The sequence below is a fragment of the Lepidochelys olivacea genome, assembly GCF_965140295.1.
Source record: "Lepidochelys olivacea isolate rLepOli2 genome assembly, chromosome: 12".
In the NCBI taxonomy this organism is placed as follows: Eukaryota; Metazoa; Chordata; order Testudines; family Cheloniidae; genus Lepidochelys; species Lepidochelys olivacea.
In genome coordinates, this window is record NC_140422.1 from 22,394,267 (window position 1) to 22,420,436 (window position 26,170).

The window sequence follows — 26,170 nt, forward strand, 5'->3', positions numbered from 1 at the left end:
CTCCTTTTATGTCAGAAATGTGTATTGAGTATAATTAATTGGAAGATACTGGTACCCCAATTTCACAGGTGTAACTGAAGGTTTAATTTGACCTAAAGAACTTTTATTTTAGGAGAAAATAATGAGAATAAAAGAATCCAGGCTGAGTTTGGAGGACTGCCAGTTAACAGAAACACATTTCTAATTTTAAATTGAGCATGTTTACTGTGGAACTCCAAAACGTTTTTCAGTTACTTTTCAGAGAAGAACTCCACGTTAAGTGTAATATTATAAACATGATGCTGCATTAAATTCCCTTCTAGGTTTTTTCCCCCAGTCAATAATCTCAAACCGTGTTTGTGCTTAAATATGGCCACTATTTTAACCTCTGACCATACCACATTATGGTCTGTGGTTTATGGTTAATGTTTTTTAAAGGAAGTAAAAAGGGAAACAATTATTTCCTTAGCTTCCAGAACAATACAGTTCTTAAAACACAAAAAGTGATTGTTCAGAAATGCTCACTACCAGTAGAACTTTACAGTTCAGCGAATATTGCCTTGCTATCTTAGAAAATTAGTCTTGTGCTGAGAAATATGCTTTTTTTACATTTGCACTATCTTAATGAATAAAGCCATAGCAAAATGATTAATGCAGGTAATGCTTAGTAGAATCATTTCATGCTGAAATTTTAGTTATATTCTGAAGTGTTTTGTTACAAACCTACATTCACTTCAGAAGACTTCATCTGATCAGTAGAAACTGTACTTGATACACTTAGTATTTAAAAAGTAGGTCTTCATGCCATAGTGAAACTTGCTTTTTAAATTTAAATATGCTGAATTCATTTAAAATCAGTATCTTTAGGTAGGGTTTCTAGTGTTCAGATGGTGGTGATCATGGTGGGGAAATAGACAATATCCACAACAATACAAGCCAACTTACCCATGAAAATTATTAGCTCACTCTGCCACTCCAGACCTTTGTAGTTTGAGGCATTCAGATGTAGGCTAACATGAAAAGGTGCTACAAATACTCTGTCAAAATGTAACATGTGTTAGGGGGCTTATTCCTTCACCCACTTACTTCCCTGGTCCTTCTCGCATGAACAGAGAGCAACAATACCCGAAGTCCAAAGGTGCAAATAATTTTATGTTTATTGGGGTGAACTTCCAGCAAGCATGATTCCAGTTTCCTTCCTTAGTGTCCCCCTTCCCAGCTCTGACACCACAGAGCCTTACACCTGTGTCCCTGTTCCCATTCCTGCCCTGAGCCAAACATGATTCCAATTTCCTTACCCCCATTCCCTGTTCCCATTTCCATCTTTAGCAAAACATGATTCCAATTTTCCCACCCCAATTCCCTGTTCCCATTTCCCCTCCTCACACACACCCACTCACTTCCTGACTGACTGCAGACTATATAGTAAAACTTGAGATCTGCTTAGCTGTACCTTAACTAATCATTTTCCTGAAATTTAACTAACCAATCCTAACATATTGTAACATGATTATGTAACCAATTCTATCCCACCACCTTAATTAGTTTACACCCAGCAAAATTAATTACACAGCAGACAGAAACAATCAAAGAACCAGACAGAGATTATACAGACAAACAATAGCAAAGTGGGAACTATAATGACAAAACAATACAGAAGTGAGGATTTCACATCCCAGCTATTGATAAGTGAGTTCTTGCCAGATAGGATGCTATCAAACTTAAGTTTCTTTTTACATCTTCTAGGCACTTCCCTTTCTCCGGAGGTGACAGGCATTATCAGGACAGGAGAATATTCCTAACAGCCCAATAGCACCTTCTTTCAATGTGACTAGTTTGGAATGTGAGGATGTGACCGGTCGCTTTCCAGCTTATGGCTGCCTCTGTTGCTTAGCCAAAGGCCTTAGCCTAAGAACAGGGCCTCAGACTGTCCCAGAAAGAGAAGTACACCGGCAGGCAATGGTTTTGATTCTTTCTTTTATACCTCTATAACTAGCCAAGAATACACCTAAATTCTTCAAGTACAGGCCTTTACAGACAGGCCTGAATATCTATATCCTAACACTATGGTATCCAAAATGCTGTGTATACAAGGCCTTCCAGATTTCTGATTTTCTATGGTCTAAAACTGGAAGACTTTATTATTAGAATATTAATTAATTTAGGCTACCATTTTTAGTAGAATTGGGAAGTTAAATATTTAATCAGTAGTGACTACAAATTTCTGTCTTTGTGCTTGTTAAGTAAGCTAATGTTTCATTTCATAATATTTTTTCAGATATTATGGAAGAGGGAAGCAGTATTGCAGTATTGGTGCCAAATATTGTGGAACAGGAAGCTGTACTGATTTCTGAAACGGTCATTGGCTCAACACTAGAAAGCAGTGAAGATCATAGAAAATGTAAAACTGATCCTCTAATCCATGTTATCCAAAAATTAAGCAAGATAGTAGAAAGTGAGAAGTCACAGAGATGCCTTTTAATAGGGAAAAAACGTTCCCATCCTAATACTTCTACACCATCTTTTGAAACACAAGATCTTTGTGAGATCCCAGCTAAAACAATGGAACTGCCCGTTATTGGCATTAAAAAGACTGATGAGCTACAAGCAGATTATGTAACCAATTGTCTTCCACAAAGTAAAAGAAAGGTTATATGCTACCAGTGTGGCCTATGTAAATTTCTATCACCATCTCTTTCTATACTACAAGAACATATAAAACAACATGGTCAACAGAATGAAATTATATTAATGTGCTCAGAATGCCACTTTGCTTCTAAAAACCAAGAAGAACTTGAAGTTCATGTCAGAATTCACCATGAGAATGATGGCAAAAACCAGCCAAATGTGCAACAATGTGTAAATCTCTCAGCTTCATCTTTGCAAGGGCCAGCGGAAGGAAGTGTCAAAGCAGGCACTGATCAGGCAGTAAATCTGGACTGTAAAGGCATAACTCGGTCTACTCCTATAGCTGAAATGGGTGGGAGAAAATGGTATACTTATGAGCAGTATGGCATGTATCGGTGCTTAATTTGTAGCTACACTTGTGGTCAGCAAAGAATGTTAAAAACACATGCATGGAAACATGCAGGTGAGGTTGACTGTTCTTATCCTATATTTGAAGAAGAAAATGAGCCTGCTATCTTGTCAGATGCAACTGTAACTCATACACCTCATAGTGTGGATACAATTGTTCTCTCTCTAGAAAATAATGAACTAGACATCCATAGTGACCATTCTCTTCAACTCCAGATTTGTAGCTCCGAGCAACTGTCATGTAAATCTCCACAGGTGGTAGAAAATGGAAAAGAGGAGGAGGTCCTAAGTCAATCAACAGCCCTTTCCCCTACTGGAGAACCGTTAGAGGAAACCATATCGGATACAGAGCAAGATAATTTGATAACTGATAGCCTACTTTCATCAGCACAGAAAATCATTAACTGTAGCCCAAATAAGAAAGGTCATGTTAATGTAATAGTAGAGCGCTTGCCAAGTGCTGAAGAAACTGTTTTACAAAAACCTTTCTTAATGAACACTGACATTGAAGCTGAGAAAAAATTATTCTCAGAGGAGTCCCAGGTTGTGTGTGAAGGACCTGGTGAAGTTTATCACTCAGATGAAATTGAAGAAGTAATAATAGGATGGAGCAATACTGAGAAGAAAGATAATGATTTAATCTCTAATAAAGGCATAGCAGCTGATGAAAATGCCCCTCCAGTGCGAAGAAGAACAAATTCGGAATCTCTGAGACTGCACTCGTTAGCTGCAGAAGCTCTTGTTACAATGCCTATCAGAGCTGCAGAACTAACAAGATCCAGCTTTAGGGCCTTCGCTGCGGTAAACTCTTTAGATGCAGATACAGGACAAAGACAGTCGGATGGCGCTTGTGCAGCCCATTCTAAAATGGTATCATCACTTAAAAACGCTCCAGAGGGATTAACTAGTTTAAACCAAAGTGACTGTGCAATAATGGAGCTACAGAAGGACAAACCAGAGCTATCAGAAGCACCAATTAAAATGGGCATTAGTATGTCGCTGCTCACAGTAATTGAAAAACTGAGAGAGAGGACAGATCAGAATGCTTCTGATGATGACATTTTGAAAGAATTACAGGACAATGCACAATGCCAACCTGTGAATGACATGAACATGCCAGGAAGTAACCTGGTAGAGTACATACCTAATGTAGATCGACCATACCGCTGTCGCCTATGCCATTATAGCAGTGGCAATAAGGGCTACATAAAACAACACTTGAGAGTCCATCGTCAAAGGCAACCATATCAGTGTCCTATTTGTGAGCATATAGCTGACAATAGTAAAGATTTAGAAAGCCACATGATCAACCACTGCAAAACCAGAATGTATCAATGCAAGCAATGTGAAGAATCCTTTCATTATAAGGTGAAGTTATTTCCTTTGCATCTGTCTAGAATAGCAGTTTAACTGTTTGCTACTAATTAACTGTTTTATTACTTTCTTTTAATTAAACTAAGTTAACCACAGGAATTATCAAAGTATGGTACCTTGGCTGCAATGTCATTACAAATGGAGACTATTAGAACTACTCTTGTACTACTGTATTCTTGCAACATGTCTTGCAACCTCAAGTTATTTACTTTTACGTGTCCTCTGTTTCTTTGTGAAAAATATTACATTTTCAGTGAGAGTCATCATAGTGACCCATTAATGCCCTACTTCTGGCCTGTTAACCTGTAGCAATAACAGGAGGGAATGGAAGCATTAGGAGGGGATAGTCTAGATAACCTAATAGGTCAGAACTTCAAAGTGGACTCAAACATGACCCCTCATTGGGAGTGGGTGCAAAACCAGAGATGGTTCTTCTAGAACAAGGTTTCTCAAATTCATTGCACTACAACCCCCTTCTGACAACAACAATTACTACATGACCCCAGGAGTGGAGACTGAGCTTGCCCAAGCCCTGCTGCCCCGGGGGGGGCCTGTAACCTGAGCCCTGCCACCCAGGACTGCAGCTGTTGGGCTTCGGTCCTGGGTGGTGCGGCTTTGGCCCCAGCAAGTATAAGTCAGCCCTGGTGACCCCATTAAAATAGGGTCCCGACCCACAGTTTGAGAACAGCTGTTCTAGAAACTTTAGCCCAGAAAAATCTGCTGAGTGATAAAAATTTCTTTATTGCTGCTTCATGGAACAGATGTTATGCAGGGGACCAAATCTGAAAAATTACAGTCCAGAGCTGAATACTGTGCCACGGTCACAGTTTTAGCCTCTCTGTTTAACACATTAGTGTTGCAGGATGATGCATTTATATGTGAATTTAGTGCTTATGAAAAGATATCAATAGCACTGATAACTGTAGTCTTTCAGTCATTCACACAATTGGGACCAGCACAGGCAATGGCAGTGCAAACTTGCCCACTTGTCCTGTTCAATCTTAATTTGGGAGGACAAGGTTTAGATTAAAGTAAGTCACCTCCATAGTTGATGAGAACTTTTGTCATGGCCAGTAGAAGGTGGAATGACATCTTTCATCTAAGCCTCTGGATAATCACCAGAAAACATAGGCACTACTGATCTGGTCCACATTTGAACATGTGAATTAGAACTGATTGCTTCTCTATCCCATTACCAGTAACCTGAGCTACCCAGTCCTATTTTCCTCCTATCCTCATCCCCCTCATTTCACTGAAAAGACATTTTTCCTATTAGGATTTTATTATTCTTTGAGAGTTTCAGTATATTACTATATTATATCTGAATGTGAAGAAAAGTTTAATCTTAAAATTATTTTACATTTAGAAGAACAGGAAGTTACTTCAACAGGTCACTTTTTTCTAATGATCGATTTTGCTTTTTTAAAAAAAAACTTCTTGCTATTTAATATCTGTCAGATATCTAATGTCTACTCTTTAAAACAGTCAAAAGCATTTCATTCATTGAGTTGTCATCTTAGTACCATTTTTTGCATTTTATATGTTGTTCAGTTCGTCAATTAACTGAGGCATTCTGCAAATACATATGAGCTAATGTAAACAATAGCTTTGCAAGTTAGTGCAACATGAAGTGACCACTGTGTATTTATAAAAAGAAAAGGAGGATTTGTGGCACCTTAGAGACTAACAAATTTATTTGAACATAATAAACATCTCACTTCATCAGATGTAGCTCACGAAAGCTTACGCTCAAATAAATTTGTTAGTCTCTAAGGTGCCACAAGTCCTCCTTTTCTTTTTGCTGATACAGACTACACGGCTGCTACTCTGAAACCTGTGTATTTATAGAGTCTAAACTTAAATATTTTAGGGAAAGGTGATTTGTTTTTTTGTTTGTTTGTTTTTTTAACAGAGTCAGCTGCGAAATCATGAGAGAGAGCAACATAGTCTTCCAGATCTGCTCTCAACAGCAACATCTAACAAACTAATAGTTTCCAGCGAGGCAGATGAAAGAGAAGGTACTGTATATATTTTTATATAAGATACCAGTAAAGAGTCAAATTTATAGTGTTGCTACTGGTGTGTTGTATTATGAGCTTATGTTTCTCAAAATTTTCATTTAGGCAGAAAATTGTTATGCTTACTCTCAGCCCAAATGTGTGCAGGGTTTTCAGAAGACTTGGGAAAATTGCATGGTTTTGACATACCCTATCAGCATTTGACAAGCAGTGTCTTCAACCAGTTGAGATATTTTTGTGTGTGTGCACAGGGATAGCTCAGATCACTTCTTTTTTAAAATATCTATTGCCGTGGATGTAGTCCTTTATGGACTAATGTCCTTTGAGTTTTAGGAAATATTTTTAGAAAATTGCATAGTGGATGTGGAAAAGATTTTTTTTTTAACTGACTTTCAAATAAGCACATGGACATGCTCTTGAATGTCATACTTCAAAATTATTTTATTGTATCTCTATTATGGAAGCATTAATCATAATATCACTTGCATATAGTAGGTAAAAATATTTCCCAGTTTACATGAGGGGGAATAAATAAACAAAGCATCTGTTTCCTCTACCACTCTTTGTTGGTCTTTTTAAATCTAGTTTGTAAGCTCTTTGGAGCAGGAACGGTCTCCTGCAATATGTGTATATATAGCACTTAGCACAATGGGACCCAGATCTCAATTCGGGCCTCTAGGTGTGTTGTAATATGTATAACAACAAAGTGGCTAAGGGCCCAGTTCTGTCACCTTTACTCATGTTTTGTAAGGACAACAGTAATCCCATTGAAATCAGTGGAACCATTCATGGAGTAAGGAAGGTATTGCTTAATGTGAGCAAGTATGGGCTGTTAGTAATTTGCCCAGAGCCATGTGGTAAGTGTCAGAATAGAGTTAGAAATATAGTTCCTGGCTCCCAGTCCCATAGTTATGCTACTAGACCATCCTGGCTCTTATTTACTGGCTCTGACATTAAATATACAAGTCAGAAAAATCAGTTATTTACCTCACCAGCACTAAATAAATTTACCTGTTAGCTTCCTTTTTGTCCCTCTGGAAGCCACCTGGGATTTATATATATATATAATTCCAGGAGATTGAGCTTTAGTGTTTTGTTACTTTCTTCAGGCCCAAGTTCAAGAAAATGCTAGATGAGTTTTGTAGGGGTTTTGTTTTGGTTCGCTGGTTTTTGATGGGGCATGGGTATGCAGGAAGAGCTCCTTAGCAGAAGAAAAAGCGCTCTTCAAGCACACCTGTTATTCTTCAAAAGAAATAACATGAGCATTTTTATAGAGGTGATGGAAAATAAGTGTTGCTGGTTTTGCTTTGGTATAAATGTTTGCACAGCTGTGATTATCACCATTGTCAATGCTTGCAATTGTTTAACCCAAGATTTTTAGAAGTGACTAATGATTTTGGGTGCGTCAGTTTTTGGATGCCCAACTTGAAACACGTGAAATGGGCCTGATTTTCAGAAGGTGCTAAGCAGCTCCTCTAGAAAATCTGGCCCCATTTAAGGTGTTTCTGTTAAAGACCCAAAAATTGAAAGAACCAAAACTGCTAGTCATCTTTGAAAATCTTGCTCTTTAAAAAAAATTTTTTTTTTGCAATTCTTGCAAATTAAGGACTTGATCTTGTAATTCCTCTGCTAGAGGAACTCCTATTCAAGAAGCTAGGCCTGACCTAAATTTACTTTAAACATTTTAATAATTTTTACTCATTTTTACCTTATGTAAAATGTTACGGTCATTCATTTTAGACGGATATTCACCCGAAATTAAAGTTGGTAATAGGATTTGAGTGAAAATGTTTCTCCTTTTAAACTTTCATTAAACTATATTTTGGAAAGCTTAAATTATTTAAAAAACAATTTACAATCAAATTATGGCACCACCACAGTCCAGATGCCATCGTGTCAAACAGATATCATCCCTACAAAGCTACCCAAAATGAAGAAATTTATGGCATAGCATCTGTTTATATGAGAGATTCTGAACTGGAACAATTTCATTTTTTGTTTATGAAATAGTCAGTCCAAACATCTCTTTATTCATCGTGTTATACAGTAAACTTAAAGCATTATAACACTGGATATTATTGGATTGTAAATGCCTAATAATGGACTATAGTAATAAGCTGTATTATAGGAGCACCTGTTCTTGCTGCTAGAATAAGGATTGTCATTTCCCACATACACAGTGCACAAATCTCTTCCAAAAAAACCCACAAAATCATGTGGGGAGGAAAATAATTCCAAACTGGCAATTTAACTACAGCCCGGAACATATGATGGATCATAACTTAACTGCATTTTGTTAAAGAATAAATCTGAACTAGTGACTAGTATAAGAAATTGCTCCCAAGTGGGTGCTGACTGGTGGTTAGCCACGTCTAACTATGCAATAGAGGATTCGTTTGCAGTATCCTTTTATCTTGTTAGCTACTGTTTCTTTAATGCCATCTAACTAATAAATACCTAATTCCTTACTAGAAAATAAATTCAGAGCCAAATTAATTCCCACTAATGGAACCTAGCCTTTCTACACTTTGTGGTAGAAAGTTCACTGAAGCGGGAGAGCAATAGCAGAAGCCATTCACAGTTTCTGCTCTGCTGGGGGGTCTGGACCTTATTGGTGTCTTGTGCTAGACCGAAAGCATGTTAATCTCCAGAATACACAGATATGTATCCACCTGTATGAACGATATAGCGGTTAATACAAACTTAATAAGGCTGCCATGCTAACATCATGGAAGGTTTTTTTGTACAGTAATAAAATGAATGAATTGTGGGGAAAGTTCTGATGTACCTTGCTTTCATCAATTTTAAGGCTGAATCAAAGAATGTAGGCCCAGTATCATTCCATGTCACTTTATCTTGTAGAGATTTCAGAACACTGAGCAATTTTCCACCATGTGTTTCAGTTCATGGGTGGAGCAGAGTTAAGCATGTAGGATCATTTTTTTGTTAAATGTGCATATATACAGTTATCTAATTTTTATGTCCATTAAGTATATGTATTGTTGGCAGAATAAATTCTTGGTAGCATCAGTCTAGAGGTCCAGTCATTGCCATTGATTTTGCATGTTGAAGCTCTACTATTAGTCACTTTTGGAGTGGTTTTCACTTGGAGGATAAATCAGCTGTCTGCAAACCTCAAATTAATGTAAAGTATTTTTAAAAAATACTTTCACATCACTTATTTGTCCAACTATGAAACAAACTGAAATAAAATGTAGAGGAAGTGGGTTTTGCATGTCTAATTATAATAAGCTGTTCACTCAAATATTTGCTCTAAAGAATCAAGAAGAACAAGTTTGTATATTTGCATATCATGACATTAAATTTAAAGTAAGACTTTCTTTAATTACATTTGGAAAATCATGGCTTTGCTACTTTATCTCTTTAAAAATGTTGCTTCCAGGTTAGCATTCTTTTCGGATCCCCTTTTTTAAATTGTTAGCTGCATTTATATCTATCTATCACCTTTTACCTGAGATCTGGAATACTATTAATCCAGAACCCTCAGCAGATGTTTAAACCCCTGTTTCGTCAATTGCTACTATCTGAAATAGAGCTAGTTGTAACGGTATCAGAGTTACAAATTAAAAGAATGTCTCAAAATTCTTTTTAGTAACCTCAGCACTTTTTGTGTAGTCTGTCAAATTTCAGTTTTGGCAATGATTATAATCAAATGTTGATCGGCACTAGGATCTTGGGAGATTTTAAATCTTAGAGTTTAATTCAGACTTACTTTATTCTTCTCTGATATTTTTTGTTATTGTGTGTCTATTCTTTACCAGTTTTATCTTTCTGATTCCTGACCTCTCCTTTAGGTCAAGGCATTTGGGCTGGGCTTTAGTTCTGGCAAATTACAGAAGCAGTTCAGTTTTGTCCACGTGCTTTCTCTTGTACACAAGGTCTGGAACACTGTTAACGTAGAACACTCAGCAGAAGTTTAAACCCCTGTGTATGTCAGATTCTGCAATCTGGCAGCACAACTAGAACAGCAGTTTAGGACTCCCATCTTATCCACTGCAGTCCTGGCTTTTAAAGCTGATTGTTTTTCTCCTTAAGACAGCAGATTAAATGGGGTGATGTCCCTTCTGTGGGGAAAAGATATGCTCTAGGAATTATTTTGGGGAAGTTGTATGGTCCTGTGTTATATAGTTCAGTCTACATGATCACAAATGATCCCCTGTGGCCTTAGAATCTATAAATCGGACTCTGTCAGGAGCCACAGAAAGGGATGCTTCCATGAATGCTCCCATCCCTTAACCCTGCCAGGGAAGGGGGTCTCAGTCTGAGCTGTTCATTCGTGCTCCTGAATCTATCCTCCCTCCTACTTCCATGCCAGAGGAAACTCTGCTGAAGTCACCTCCACAAAATCTGGTTCAACCTATTCAGCTCTTGGGACTCAGCAAATTGGACTATCCTCGCCACTCAAAAAATGATCAAAATAAGTCCGAAACTCTCCCTGACTCCTCTTCTTCTGCTGCTCTTCACTCTCATTTCCCCTATCTCAGCTACTAGGAGTAATTCAAGAGTTGGTAAAGGAGGAAGCATTGATCAGGTTTTTTTTTTTTGTTTTGTTCCAAACCAAATTGGCAAGAAGGCCATTGTACATGGACCTAAGTAGAGATGTGCTAAAATCACTCCCTCTTTCTAGGAAGGAACTCCTATCCCAGGACTAATCCCTATATTACATTTCAGAATACCTGAGCCTGACAGCCTGGCTATTGATTGGCAAATCTTAAACAAGACAGAATACTCCTAGCCTCACACTGGCCTTTTATGCACTTAGCATTCATGAGGACAAAATTCTCCTGTTAAAATAGAAGGATCAAATGTAGGAAACCAGACCTTACAGTTTTTCTGGATTTCTTCCCTGAGTCTAAGACTTCCCATTATTGTTTAAAGCTGAAACACACGATGCAATGTCAAACACAGGCTCATGTAGTGTCTTGTAGGTCGCCTGGTGGTGTCAATGTTCCTTATGGCAACGTGTATCCAAACCAACGGGTAAACCTTTCTTCCCTATCTGGACTCTGCTAACAATATTACAAGCCCTCGTGACCCATCCATTCTACCTGATGGAATCTAACTTCCCTGTTTGTGTATGTGTGTGGGTAGGTGGTGAGGAGGAAGGCAGAGTTCTGTTTCCTGTTCACAGTAATGTCAGCAAGAAGAGTTTTTGGAATCTCTGTTCTTACATAATTTGGAACTTGTGTCTTCAGCAAAGGACATAGTTGTCCTTGAACCCCAGAATCATTCTTTTCCAGGTCAAGTTTCCTTCATACTTCATGGGAAATCATCTTTTCTTGATTTGCCCAGTTCAACACCCAAGTATAGCATGTAGTAGATATGAGAAATGCTGTTAAAATATATCTGAGTAAAAATGACCATTTCAGGAAAATGTCTAGATTTCTCTCCTTTCCTCTTAAATGCCTGTGCCTGAAATCTTTCTCATCTGGGTGTAGCGAGTGTGGTATGACTGACGCTTATTCAACTGAAAAAAAACCAGTCCAGAAGGGATGAGAGCCTGCTCAACACAGGTTCTGAGGCAGAAAGAGCATCATCCACTATGGTATAAATCTGCATTGCTGCCACATGATCTGCCACATCAGTATATGTTTATAAAGGTCTAGAAGGTTGACCTTTGTTCCTCTGTGGAAGCATCCTGCAGCAGGAAGGTGCTCCAAGTGATGGTCCCAAAATTGGTTATTATTTTTAGGGAAAGGGGACATTCTCCCTTCTGTCCAAGCTATTTCTCCCTCCTACTAACTTTTCCTTTCTGCTTGCCATGTCACAAGTCTCAGATAGGAGAAACATCAGGATCCAGAATGGAAAACTTGTTACCTGATTACTTTGGTTCAGGGATTCCTCTCTACCCCACTCTGTCCCACTTGAAAAGTTTTCCAGTAATCTACACCCTGGTCATTTCAAGGCCCATGTATGTATCTAACACAGTTAGGTATTATTAAATGTAATCTTCTAATAAGAACTTGGTATGAGGATGGAAGGGTTGTAACCAAGCTCCAGAACCCTGTTGATGAATCTGAACTATCTTCCAGTATTTGCAAGAAGAAACGCACAGCTTAAATGTCTTACATTGGCTGAGATGTCAGCCCCAGAAAGGAAATATTTAGGTATTTCGGACTGAAAAAAGTTAATATTTTCCTCTACTTACACTCATTTTTTAGTTCTTACAAAAATCTATATTATCTCCTTAATGGTTTATATTATACCTTAAATCTGAACATCCCAAACTCTTTTAAGATGATGATGGGGTATGAGTGGGAGATAAAATGGCTCTCCTAGCCAAATCTTTTTCAGGAAGCCTTTGATTTTGTTTGTTCTGTTGTTAATTGTTTCTTTTTCTTAGTGCGTACCTTTTCCTTGGACTTGATTCTGCAGTGCAGTGAAAATGCTGAGCCTAGCAGTTTCTATAGCATCACTTTATAATACTACAAACCTGAGATTATGACCTGACTGCAGGAATCAGAGAAGGGGAGAGGCTGGATTGTGAGGGAGAATGTACTTCCTAAAATATTAATAGCTCTAATAAACAGCAGGGAGTATGCAGAAGAGACTGGTAAACTAAATTTACATTTATTATGTATAGATGTCCATTTCTAGTTTGTTTCAGTGTTGAAGTATCACTTCAAAATGTTGATAATTCATGTTTCATAATTTTATTCAGTCCTGAAACTATTGTCCTAGAACTTCCTATAGTAGAACAAATATTTCTAAAACAGTGAAATGTATTATGTACAGGGAATAAGCCTTCAGTCCAGAAACTCTATAGATGCGATGTGTGTGACTACGCAAGCACAACATATGTTGGGGTACGAAATCACAGACGGATTCATAACTCTGATAAGCCATACAGGTGAGTGTCTTAATTGTTGTTCACTATCGCTGGGCTTTTGAACAGCTTAACTTAAAAGTTTAAATTGCTCATGTGTTTATTTTAAAAGTGGCAAAGAGTCCTGTGGTACCTTACAGACTAACAGACGGATTGGAGCATAAGCTTTCATGGGTGAATACCCACTTCTTCTCTACAAGGTCCCACAGGACTCTTTGCCGCTTTTACAGATCCAGACTAACACGGCTACCCCTCTGGTGTTTATTTTAATGACAGTTTGTTTTTAAGGGTATCATTGTAGAAAGCATTTAAAATCAGTTTAAAAGTTTTACTAAGAGGCAAATTAAACTAATCCATTCAAAAATGGAGGGAGCTGCTGGCTCACTCAAACTATATAGTTAGGATCCAATAAGCTTCTTGTGATGGTGCTACAGTATGTATCTTCAGTTGTACATATCTGCCGTTTTTTCTGAATTTGAAACAATGAAATGTGACAATTTGGAGGGGGAAATAATGAAAATGTTACCATATTTTACATTAGATAATTCATTAATGTCTTCAGTTGAAGTGTGGCCGATTTCTGGATTTCCTGTACAGTTGAGTTCATTTTGGATTCACTCCACTGCAGAGCGTTATGCCCAGTCATATTTAAAACTTCAAAAGCTTTGTTTTAAACTGGTAAGACACAAATAACAAGGTTCAGATACCTCAGTGGAGTGGGGAGAGGGCAACCATGATTATGGCTACGTTTTAGTCCTGGGTATTTTTAGTAGAAGTCACAGACTAGGTCACAGGCAGTAAACAAAAATTCACGGCCCAGGACCCCCACTGGTGCTGGGGGGAGGGTTGGCGGGGCTGGCGGGCTCCCTACCTGGTTCCGCAGTTCCTGCCCTGCAGCAGCAGGGTTTGGTTATGGGAGGGGGCAGGGGGTTTGGGCACAGGGTGGGGTGAGCCGGGCTCTGGGCAGTGCTTACCTGGGGGGCTCCCCAGAAATATAGATATCCCCCTCGCTCAGGTGCAAGGCAGAGGCGTGGCCGCCTCCGCCTGCAAGCACCACCCCTGCAGCTCCTATTGGCAGTGGTTCCCAGACAATGGGAGCTGGGAAGTCAGTGCTCTGGGGGGAGGCAGCACACAGAGCTGCCTGGCCACACCTCCACCTAGCAGCTGAGCGAGGGGGATGTCGCCACTTCTGGGGAGACCCCCAGGTAAGCGCCGCCCAGAGCCCACCTCACCCTGTCCCGTGCCCCAACCCCTGCCCCTCCCATACCCAAACTCTGCTGCTGCTGGCTATGTGGGGGAAGGTGGCCCGAGACTACCCCAGCAGCAGCCGGTGTGTCTGACGCAGGGGCAGCCTGAGCTGCCCCTGAGCCCGATGCACTGGCCTCTGCAGAAGTCACGGAAAGTCACGGAATCCATGATTTCCGTGACAAACCCACAGCCTTAACCATGATGTATTAAGCCCTGCATGATATTGCAAAATTCTGCCCTTTACTTTGCCCCTACACCACTCAGTTTTCCCATAGGTTTTCAATAGGTTCACTGTTACCAATCTTAGATAAAAGACATTTTAATAATTTCCTCATAGGTCTATATAGAAGCTTCAATAATTTGTGTTAGTAGTCTGTATTACTCTGGGGGGGGGTGTTTTTTTAATAATAGTTCCTTTTCTATTGCAGTTTTCCATTGATTGTTGTATAGATTCAAACAAATGTAATTCATACTCACTCAGTGTGGCACTCTATCCCTCTCTAGTGGCTGGACAGCAGAGGTTAGAGTCCCTACCAGGCTTTGAGCCAGTACAGCTTGGTCTTTTAGTTCATGCAGTGGAAGCTCTGAGTTTTAGATATCCAGGTCTCAGGTTCAAATCTCACTGCTGATGACTCAGCCAGCTGTGTTGTGTTACACAGAAATAAACCATAATTTGTTTGTGACAGTGCTTCAGTATTGGTGTTCTAGAATGTTTTTCCAAAAGTATACTTACAGGCAGCTGGAAGATGTTTTATCACAAGCCAAATGTGGGATGTCATAGTGTCTTCACAAAGATCTGGTAAAACTTGGAGATTTGCTTTAGAATCAAAGACTTACAAGAAGAGCCTTTTTATTGGGGGGCGGTGGAGGTCCCTCCTTTAGATTCACAAGAGTTCTTCATTCAAACTTGACAGTGCTGTGGAAAGCCAGGGTTCCAGCAGGAAAGAAAGGAACAAACCAGAAAAGATCAGCTACAATCAGTGATGGCTGGTTCTTGAAATAAGTAGTGAGGTGGTAGGTACCAGAAATCCTCCTTTCCTGTCCCCACTCCAGCTTCCTACCCTCCCCATGCAAGTTGGCCAGATTGTCAATGCGAAAAAAACGAGGACAGCATTACAGCGTCTGACCTGGATGGCTTTGGTGAAAAGGTAGGGAAGTTCCCAGTGAAGTGGGTAGAAAAATGGACTCTCATTGCTCTCCCCAACCTCCATCTAATAGAATGAAAAACTGAAACCCTTTACAATAAAAGATTGTGTAAGAGAGAAAAATATGTATTCCATTAAGACCTTGTCTAGATTACAACTTACTTCGGTATACTTTACGTCACGCAGAGAGGTGAATGATCCATACCCCTGAGCGACGTAAGTTATACCAACCAAAGCACCGGTATAGACAGTGCTATGTCAGCGGGAGAGCTTCGCCTGCCAACGTAGCTACCTCCTTTCATGGGAGGGGGAGTAATTAAGCCAATGGGAGAGCTCTCTCCCGTCAGTTTAGAGCGTCTCCACTACAAGTGCTACGGTAGCACAGCCTTAACAGTGCAGCTGCACCAGTGTAAGTGCTGTAGTGTACATGTAGCCTAAGACTTCACTGTGTTAGCCCAGTCCTAGCCTCTTCGCCCTTCAGTCTAGCTCTTATCCTTCTGTCTACACAGCTGCTTTCCCCATTATCCACACGCACACCTTTATTCATATCAACTGTCGTCTAGATTCTCTCTGTCCTCACCCATTCAGTTCTGTAAACCCAGCCTACTTACCTTTCAGCTCAGAGCTCTGTTTATAGGTTTTTGGCTTCCTTCAGCTTAACCCTTTCCCTTACCCACTCCCCAGCCAGTATCTATAAATAAATAAAACGCACATACGCACAAACTCTCAGACTACTCCAGAATGACTTCCCCACCTTTCTGTTAACACCCCCAACCAGGATCAGGAACACTTCCTGTCCATCCTTTAGCTCAATCTCTTCACTTCCTAACAACCTCTGTGCACCTAAGAGTCATCCTCTCCCTCATTTGAGAACACTCTCTCCCCGGACTTAGAAACCCACTTCCTTCCTCCATCAGACCCAGAAAAACACTTCCTAAAACCATTAAATCTCCTCCCCACTCTTCCTTACCACCCTCACAGTGTTCCCCAGCTCAGCTTCCCACCCTTTCCTGCTCCAGAATCTCTCCCCCCCGCCCCCCCGCATTATTGCTTGGCCTGAAGGAGGAAGAGCAGAGAATTCCATATCCCATGTCTGTCTGAATTAATCCCATAGAGGCCTGTATTATTGCTCGTTCTGCTGCCTGAAACCCATAGTTAGGACACTTTGTAGCAGGTTTTATGGCAACCTGTAATATACAGCCATATTATAGCTACTAGTGTTTTATCATTTGGATACTATTAGTGGAGCTTAGCTCCACCAGCTTCTAATAATCAGCCACACATGGCTAATATTATTCATATTTCGTCTGATAACCTTTGAATTTTACTTTGACACCACAATATGAAACTTTCAAACAACACAGAGATTGGACTAATCTGAAGTCAGATAGACCAGGGGTTCTCAAACCTTTCCACAGCATGGATCACACTATGGTAGATAATGGACACCTGCCCAGCCATTCACAATCCCATAATATTCCTATGACCGCTACCATGATTGCTTACATGGAAATGTCATATTAAAGTGGGGTTTTTAATTGTCTTTAAAGCAATCTAGAAACAAGAAGAACCAGCGCAATGAGATCAGTCAGCTCTCATCAGATCCTACCAAATGCTCTCTGAACCACAGTTTGAGATCCTCTGTGCTAGACTGAGAACAGACCATCTCGCATCATCCTGTGAGGAGGGCTGGAGGGAGGGTTTTAAAAAGTGAATAATTATTTATGGAGTGGCCTACATGGTAAACATAATTATACACCTACAACTAGATAATCAAATGTTGTGTCCCTAAAAATTGCTGTTTAGCCTCCAATTTTCTTCCTGTTTACCCATAAGTATTTTGTTATTCCAGGGCGTCAGTTCTATGCACATCATTGCAAGATACTTCAGCGCCTCTTAAAAGTGAGAGACGATTGGGCAAAGCTATATATGAGCGTTAGCCAAAAGGAGATTTATTTAAACTAGCCATTGAATTTGGAATATCTAGACTCTCTAGAATGATGAACATAAACCTGAGCAGTTTAAGCCTCTGCTCTTAAGCCTCAAATGATGAGTTAATAAACTGTGTGTCGTGAAGTTTGCTCTGTGGAAATCTTGAAGATCAGAAACTTAAAACCTGAAATCCTGTGTGCTCATGTTAAAGATTCCATGGCAATTTTCACTTGTCCAAAATGTCTTCCATCCATTGTTCTGCCATGTGTTTTGTACTGCTGCCAACTCAAGAGTTGGCTGCACTTTGATGTATGTGTACTCTTGTACTTTGAGATGAAGGGTGCAACAGAAATCTGTGTGTGTGTGTGTTCCAAAATAACTTCTATGGATAACTGTCACCCTGGTTAGGAAACAATAGAGGAGTAAAATTCACAACAATAAAATTGAAGGAAACAGGGAATTTCTTGTTACTTGACACTGGTGACATGGGCAGGGTGGATTGATTTAAATCATCCTCAATTTAAATCATGGATCTTAATGGCTTTTTCATTTGTATTTCATTTATTTTCTAAAAATGGTGCATGTTTATTGGTTGATATAAATGTAGATTTACAACTAAATAGCATCTTTACAGTAAATTTGGTACATCTTTTTGCTACCAAGGACAGTACGCTATAACTGTGTTCATTTATTTAAGCAATTATATAGCTTAATATTTTCAGATTCTTATTTATTGTACATTTTTAGTATGTTAGAAAATGGTGAATGAAATTCTTATTTACTATAGAATTGACTTTTTGCTCATGATTAGTGTCAAGTTGCTTTAGGATGGTAATTAGAATGTAAACACAAAACAACAAAATTTATTTTTATTAAATGAAACAATCAGATATTTTGGATACATAAATTTCTTATCAAAATGTATTTCACATTTACAACTAAATGATTTGCTAAAGGAACAGAGGGATTAACTGTAGTCAGTGAATTAAACTGATTATTTCATGTCAGCCTGGGAACATTTTCAAATATGTCTACATTGAAAGTGACTTGAACTTAAGTTTCTGTTCGCCTAAGTCTCTTGAAGATGAGACAACAGCCTCCTAAGTTACTTAGGCTGTTTTCATACTGTTAAAACTACTAGATCTCATCCTCTCCCTCCTTGTTTTTTTTTATTGACTTGAAGAGAGGGACAAGTTTTCCTTCTTTTTCAACTCCCAGTCCATTTTGCAGCTTTGAATGAATTAGTCCAAATAAGAAAATATTTGTTGCCTGCAGAAGGAGCGACTGCAGTGAAAAGCTGGTTTAGTACTTCACCAAACTCTGATTCCAGGTGCTTAAAATAGTGACTCCCAGCAGTTCAGTGATGTCTGTCTTTAAATCATCATCAACAAACATGTACTGTGTGAATAGTTCACCTCTGTCTCTGACATTTATTTTGTTTGGCACGATTGATGGGAGATTATGAGATACTTTTGTCATAGCAGCAGTATCTTCTTGAGCAATTATGCATCTACCTTGGTACTTTGAGTTGAGAATATTGTAGAGAAAATTAAATGGAGTAAGTGCTTCAGCCATCTGCTTCTTTACTGCCTGCAATTTAACTTTGTTGTTGGGTATTTCTTTCTTTAATATCTCTTGAAGTTCTTTCCAAATTCCATCAGCAGCAGTTTGTCCAAGGCTACGGAAATAGGTTTCAGTGTATTCAGCATATCTTCTATATTTCTCTTTAGTCCAATTTCAGCTATGTTGTCTGTGATAGTTCCATCTGTTTTTGTCATGATTTTTCTTCACAAATTGACATCAGGAAAGGCCAGATCTTAATAAATAGTTCAAAGCAGTCAACCACTGAATTTCAGTTTATGTATTGGCAAAGAATTAGCTTGGATCCTACTGCTCTTTTCAGTAAACCTGAAGCAAAGGGGTTGTTATGGAAGTGTTTTGCAATTTCAACATTTTCCTTTATTCCTGGAGTTGTATTTAAGTCTTTGGCTAAAAGATGCATCATATAAGCACTGTGCCCATACGTTATAAGTTTCAGGTTCTCTTCATTATCATCTTCTAAATTTCTTCTCATCTGTGCTACATTTGCAGCATTGTGACAAAGCTATGCACTCGACACTTGAATTTTTGTTCACAGTTCGTTGTTATAACTTTCACTACTCCTACTTTTAAGTATTCTAATGTATGGGCATTTCCTGATATAGCAGTTGTTTCTGTAAGACAGACGAATACCATCATCTGTTGTCACACAAGAACATATTCCTAGATAATTGTGTATGTTGCTTCACCCATCTAGACTCATACTAACGAATTTCCTGTCAATGTTTTTTACACATTGTTCAATTTCCTTCTCAGACACTGCATCCAGCAATGTTTGATCCAGTAGGTGAAATATAGCCTCATCATAATGGGTGAACCATGTCAATGAAATGTTTGTTCTGAACAAGATGAAAACGAGAACTTGTTGCAGAAATGAACCAACCAATCTTTTCATCTATGGAGTCTTGCTGGAATTTGTTGGTCCTGATTATGAACTCATCTGTGGTTTTACTGGACGACAAACTTTTGATTTGTTTTGGGGGTTTTGTATAAGTAATTTACTGGCTGTTGTATGTTTAGTTGAAGCACTGCTGGTGGTAACAGCAGATGAATCTGAAGTTGTAGACTTTACAAATGATGAATCTTAATAACCCCTTATTTCTGAGATGTACCGTGAAACAAAATGATAAAAAGTCATTCATTGAGTGCTACTCAATGCACTGCTTTAAAACAAATAGATTGTAAATGAAAGATTACTCCTACAGCAGCTGTGTGTACCACTGTTTAAAATGATATAATTTATTATCAGCCTAGTTATGTAGGAATAATAATAAATCATAAGGATTATCTAAATCTATTTAAACCCTTATCTCTAGCAACCTACCAAACAGCTTGGGGGGGAGGGGGGTGAGAGATTTTAAAGGTTAAAATTCATATGTTCCTAATAAACTTTACTTTTTATTGCTCAGTATGATCCTAGGTGAAGATTTCCTGTTTTAAAAGTAATTTTAGAAGTCCAGCAGTAACAGTAAAAATGTAATAAATAGTCCCACAAACTAACATACCAAATATATTTTGAACATAAACATTTTGAAATTCTTAAGTAATCCGCCCAAAACGCAAATTTGTGACAATCTAAGATATAATTTACAAGCATAGTAAAATATGGTAGGTAGACCATAAGAATGGTGCAAAAATAAGTTTACTAACCAGCTGACCCAGATTATTGATACATGTCCATATCATCTTCAAAGTCACTGTTCTCTGAGAAGTATTTTTCATAATGTTTCATTCTGACTACCAGGCCTTTCACCTCTTTGTTGCACTGTTTACATTTGGCATATTTGTTTTTTACCCAGAGGTACAGGAATTTCTTCGAAAATATTCCCAAATAGGGTCTTTTTTTTTTTTTTTTTTAAATGATGTGCAGCCATGGAAGTTTTTTTTCCAGTTCTCAGGTCTTGAAATCAACAATAGAGGCTGCACCCTGAAAAATGTTGTCCCTTCTTCTCACAGTGTTCTTGCTTTGACACCAGAGTTGCTTCTTTCTGGTTGCATGCTCTGCGCCTCTTCCTTTAGAGGATCAAGCCTTTAATACAGTAGATGGCCTATTGTGCCATAATTTGCAAAGCTTGACCTCAAAAGTCAGATGTTTTTCCCCTGATTCTTTCTTTTTATATAGAAAAGCAGCCTTTGACTCAATGTTTTGATAGCGGCTTATGGATTCAGCATATTTTTTTTTATTTAAATGTTTTAAGAGTTTATAATAAGTTTAGGTCTTAACATATCTTGTATTAAATTCAGATTTCAATATAAACAATTTTTTTAAATTATAATTTAAATTAAAATGAATCATTTAAATTAAAATCTGATTTCTTTTTTTATTTTTTTTAAACCAATTTTTATCCACCCTGCTTGTGGTTTATGAAGAAGAACCTACTGAAGTCTCCTTTGAGCAGAAACTTGGCCTTGACGTACATTTGTAAGGTGGGGTATGTGAGAAATAGTGATTAGCATTCTGAGGAGACAAGGAAAGCTCCTGGGGAAAGGCAGAATGGATAAATGTATAGGTAAATATTGCAGTCCTCGTGATTAAATCTATTGTTTCATAGGATTCAGCTTTAGCGAGGACAAACTTGTGAGAGCCTCTTTGACCTGCTTGCTTTTGTGAAGGTGAATATTTCTGGAGAAACCTTAATACCAGATATGCAGTGATTTAAGATCAAACTTATTCCCATATACTGATCTAGAGTTTCTGTATACTAAGTGGTATTGTATACACATTGAGTTTATTTTGAATGTGTTCTCACTTTCATTTTAAACCATTTTGTCCAAGTGGTTTTGGGTGTTTGTGTTGTTTCAAGCAGCCTGTTGTCCAAGCAGAGAGAACACAAAATATCCAGGGTCTGTTTTGTCCTGTCAGCACACTGAATTAGTCTTTAAGCTAAGTTAATGGTGGCGAATATAGATTTCTGTTTTTTTTCTTTGGCAGGGTTGTCTGTTAGGGACAAATTAGAAATGGTTGTCTCTGTGACAGGATTCCCCCCAGGGTGCAGCCTGGGACTGTTGGACCGCTTAACTTTGTCCAGCCTGGGCTGTCTCTCACAGTGCCTTGCTAGTGACCAGCAGCAAACCCCTCCAGGTGCTGTTATCACTCAGCACAACCGCATGTGGAGCCCCACACCCAGCTAGCTTGCATGAATGCTCCCAGAGCCACTCATGAATCACACAGAGAAAGGCACCAGACCCAAATCCCCCCAGCACTGTACCTCAGGAATATACCGTCTTGCACTGCTCAAGATGGGCAGTACAGATTTATTAATTGGTTCACCACTTCAGCAATGGAAAGTGGTTATACACCAGCCTTTGCAAAACCTGAGATTTGCCACACACTTCATACAAAATCACTGGTAAAGACAAACAGGTAAATGAATGTATTGACTATAAAAAAAGATAGATTTTAAGTGATAGGCAAAAAGTCAGAGTTAGTTACCAAAATAAAATAAAATATAAGCATGCAGTCTAAACTCTCAACCCTATTAGACTGGGCAACATCTAGATTAAGCACTTTCTCACCCCACTGGATAGTGCAGTCCTTAATACACAGATTTGTTCCTTAAACCTTGGCCAATCTCCTCTGTTGGAGTCTTGTCTTCTTCTCAGTGTTTTAGGGTGTGTCTTCACTACCAATGTTAAAGCACTGCTGCGGCAGCGCTTTAACGTGGTTGTGGCACTAGCAATGTAAAAAAAAAAACCCACCCCCACGAGGGGAGTAGTCTACACTGCCACTTTACAGCACTGAAATTCGCATCGCTCAGAGGGGGTTTTTTCACATCCTGAGCGAGAAAGTTTCAGCGCTGTAAAGTGGCAAGGTAGACAAGGCCTTAGGGCATGTTTACACTTTCCATTTAAAGTGGAAAAAGTCCGTTTTTTGGTCAAAAACCATGGGAGCATCTACACGTGCCAATGACTTTTTGCAGTGAAACTCAGAAGTTTCACGAGAGGCACACAGCTCTTACCAAAAGTGATGCTTTTGCAGTGATGTGCAAGTGAAGACACGTTCTTGCTGTTTACACAGCTTTTAGCCTCTGGAGGATATCCCACAGTGCCTAGATGACCACTCTGACCAACAGCTGTGCTGCCAGGTAAACAGACATCCACCCCTACCTCTGTAAAGCCCCAGGAACTTTGAAACTCCCCTTCCTCTTTTCTTGGCAAGTGTTCACTTATTTGGCCAGGTGACAATGCGTCCTCCACAGAACAAACGATCCCCTGCTTGGAGCAATGCTGAGCTATTGGAGCTGATCAGTGTTTGGGGGAGAGGAGGCTGTGCAGGGACCCAGGATGCACCGCGATCACCCCTCCTCTCCCCTCCCCCCCCCCCCCCCGGCTTCCCACAAGACCCGTTGTCAAACTGGAAAGAGCTGCACTGTGGGACAGCTGCCCTAGAGTGCTGCTCTCATCAGCGATGGAAGCGCTGCTCATGTAAACACACTCTGATGCCTGAGGAATTAAGTGAGTACACAAACCAGCGCTTTACTTTCACGGGACCGGTGAAACTTAAAATGCAAAAACTCTGCAAGTGTAGACATATCCTTAGTTGCTTGCAGCATAGGTGGGGGCAGGAGAAAAGGCCAAGCCTGGACCCCCTGTGTTCAGTTTTATATCCTCATTCCATGTGCTTGTAGAACACAAGTCCAGGCATGTCTGGGGGGCATTGCTGAGTCTTCAGGCAAAATTGAGCAATCCCCTTGGTGTGGCCTCATGCAGGTAAGTCATTGCAGCTCCCTTGCTGGACAATGGCTGTTGATGAGTTGTTTCACACCCTGCCCGGGCATTGGTTACTTTCCTTGCTGTTGCTTCTGGGAAGCTAATATCTGGCTGATTTCCCAATTTACAACATGTGTGAGTGACAACCATACAACACAATTCTCATAACTTCACATGCATTAATGATATACATATATGGATAGAGAAATTACTTTCAGTAGATTGTGACCTTCCCCTCATACCTTGCAAGGCATGCTTTATACGTAATATCACAATTATATACTGATGAGGAATATGGGAGGTTACAGGGTGCTCTCCCAAGGTACAGAATGTCAGTCTCATGGCAAGATTTAAATTGCTTCTGCCTCTTGAGCTTTGAAAGGTGGCCACTCAACGCTCATTACATTATATTTTTTTTAAAGCGCTACATATCGTATGTAACTCTGAAACCTGCAATTCAAGAGAAGCTACTCAGTCTTTAGAAGTTGGCTAACCACTGTTCCCTTTTTTCTGTTGTATGGTATGTCTAGGTGTTAGTCCTTGTTGTATTATTTTAAGTTACAAAACAAAAATGATGTAATTGGAGTAATTATTTACTTGGTAACTGTCAAACCAGCAACAGTTAGGGCCTGATCCTGAGGTGTGTGTGTAAGTCCCATTGACTTGAATAGGAAATGAGGAGGCAAATCATACCTTCTGTTCCTGGCCAGATAAGTACTTTGTAATTGCATAGAAAACATTCTGGATTGTTTACTGGTTGTCTTTGAAATGATCATGCAGGTGACATGACTTTCATGCCTTATGTAGTAATAAATATTCTAATTATAGGTTGTTTTTAAAAAAAAGTTATAAAATAAATAAGTTATAAAATAAGTAAAGAGTGCTGTGTATCTACAATATTTGATCTGCAATATCTTGTTTTTTAAGAAATAGCTAAAATTCCTGAAAATTACATACAGATAGTATTTTAGTTGAGTTGAATGGCTTTAGTAAGAGATGCTTTAATCTGCTATCTATAGGAAGGTTGGTCCATTTTTACCTGCAGTATTTTGGTATTTATGTACATTGTGCAGTGGCCATAAATCTAGGTTTGAGGTGTCTAGGATGTTTTTGTTTTCACTGAGGGATATTTTGACTTTTAAATTAAACGTTCAATAACAAAACTAATATGTAAGCAGTGCAGCGTGTCAACTTTTTCCATGGGCACCCAATTGCAGCCCTGTTGATCTCCTCTCCAGTTTCTATTTTTTTAAAAAAGAGATATCTAATGATCTGGAGCTTAAGGTTTCTTAATAAGCAAAAGATAATATGTAAGTGACATGGGAAGGTGTGGATGCCTTAATATAGGGAGTTAGGAGAATTTGTAGGCTTGAAGCACAAGATCATCTCATGAACATGACATACAACACCTGTAAAATGCAAGCTTTTGCCTTGATCTAACATAGCCTGGCACTTACCCTTGGGATAGACATGGTGTATCTGAGCCCCTTTTAGAGTTTGTGAAACTCATTGATTTCAGTGGAGTTTCACAGGATGGAAATCTGGGTAGAATTTGGCCTCGTGAAAAATGGCTATTACACTGACATTTTTATGCTGAAAATCTTACACAGTCTGATACACAGAAAAAATAATAATAATAAATATCTAGACTTGTGTAAACTATTATTAGTCTTACCCACAGTTTTTCAGAAATATCCTGTTGCTACCTCTTGAAGCTTTAATTTGTGAAATAATACTGGTGGTCAACTATCAAGGTGTTGGGAATCACTCACTTGTTGTTGTTTCTTCAGATGTCGAGTATGTGACTTCGCCACAACAAATATGAATAGTTTGAAATGTCATATGAGGCGCCACCCACAGGAGCACCAGGCAGTGCAGCTAATGGAACAGTACAAGTATGTAACAGTTATGAGTTGGCAAAAGCCGTAGTAGTGTGATTTTGTTACCTTATGAAACAAAGTGGAGTTCAGATTCATTGCTTTCTCTGTAGTCTAAGTAAAAAATAGCGTAGGTAGATAGTCATGAATTATTTTTTCTCCCTGTCTTATTCTGTATTTCCAGTTGATTAACACTTGTACGAAAGCAAAAAGTATTGGAGCTAATTTGGTATTCTTAGTGTCTCCATGTGAGACAGAACCTGGAGTTGCATTGTGTTATCCTAGAAAAGAACATGAGTGTCACTAGTCTCTTATGTTTGTGTATATTTCATAAATAAGTGCCATTAGTAGTCTGCCCCCACATGCTACGTCAGAGGTGGGCAAACTATGGCCCGCAGGACCATC

The 26,170-nt window shown here is 39.0% G+C and overlaps 1 protein-coding gene across 2 annotated transcripts in view; it reads left to right on the forward strand.

Moving 5' to 3' along the window:
- ZNF507 (zinc finger protein 507) overlaps window positions 1-26,170 on the forward strand; it is a 51,644-nt gene that overhangs the window by 12,134 nt on the left and 13,340 nt on the right. The window contains exons 2-5 of one of the 2 annotated variants that reach the window (XM_084644896.1): window positions 2,258-4,383; window positions 6,302-6,407; window positions 13,164-13,278; window positions 25,679-25,783. In XM_084644896.1, coding sequence (XP_084501022.1) covers window positions 2,263-4,383; window positions 6,302-6,407; window positions 13,164-13,278; window positions 25,679-25,783 — 2,447 coding nt within the window. In that variant the 5' untranslated portion in view covers window positions 2,258-2,262. The remainder of the gene's footprint in view (window positions 1-2,257; window positions 4,384-6,301; window positions 6,408-13,163; window positions 13,279-25,678; window positions 25,784-26,170) is intronic. The other variant, XM_084644897.1, reaches the window with a different exon arrangement.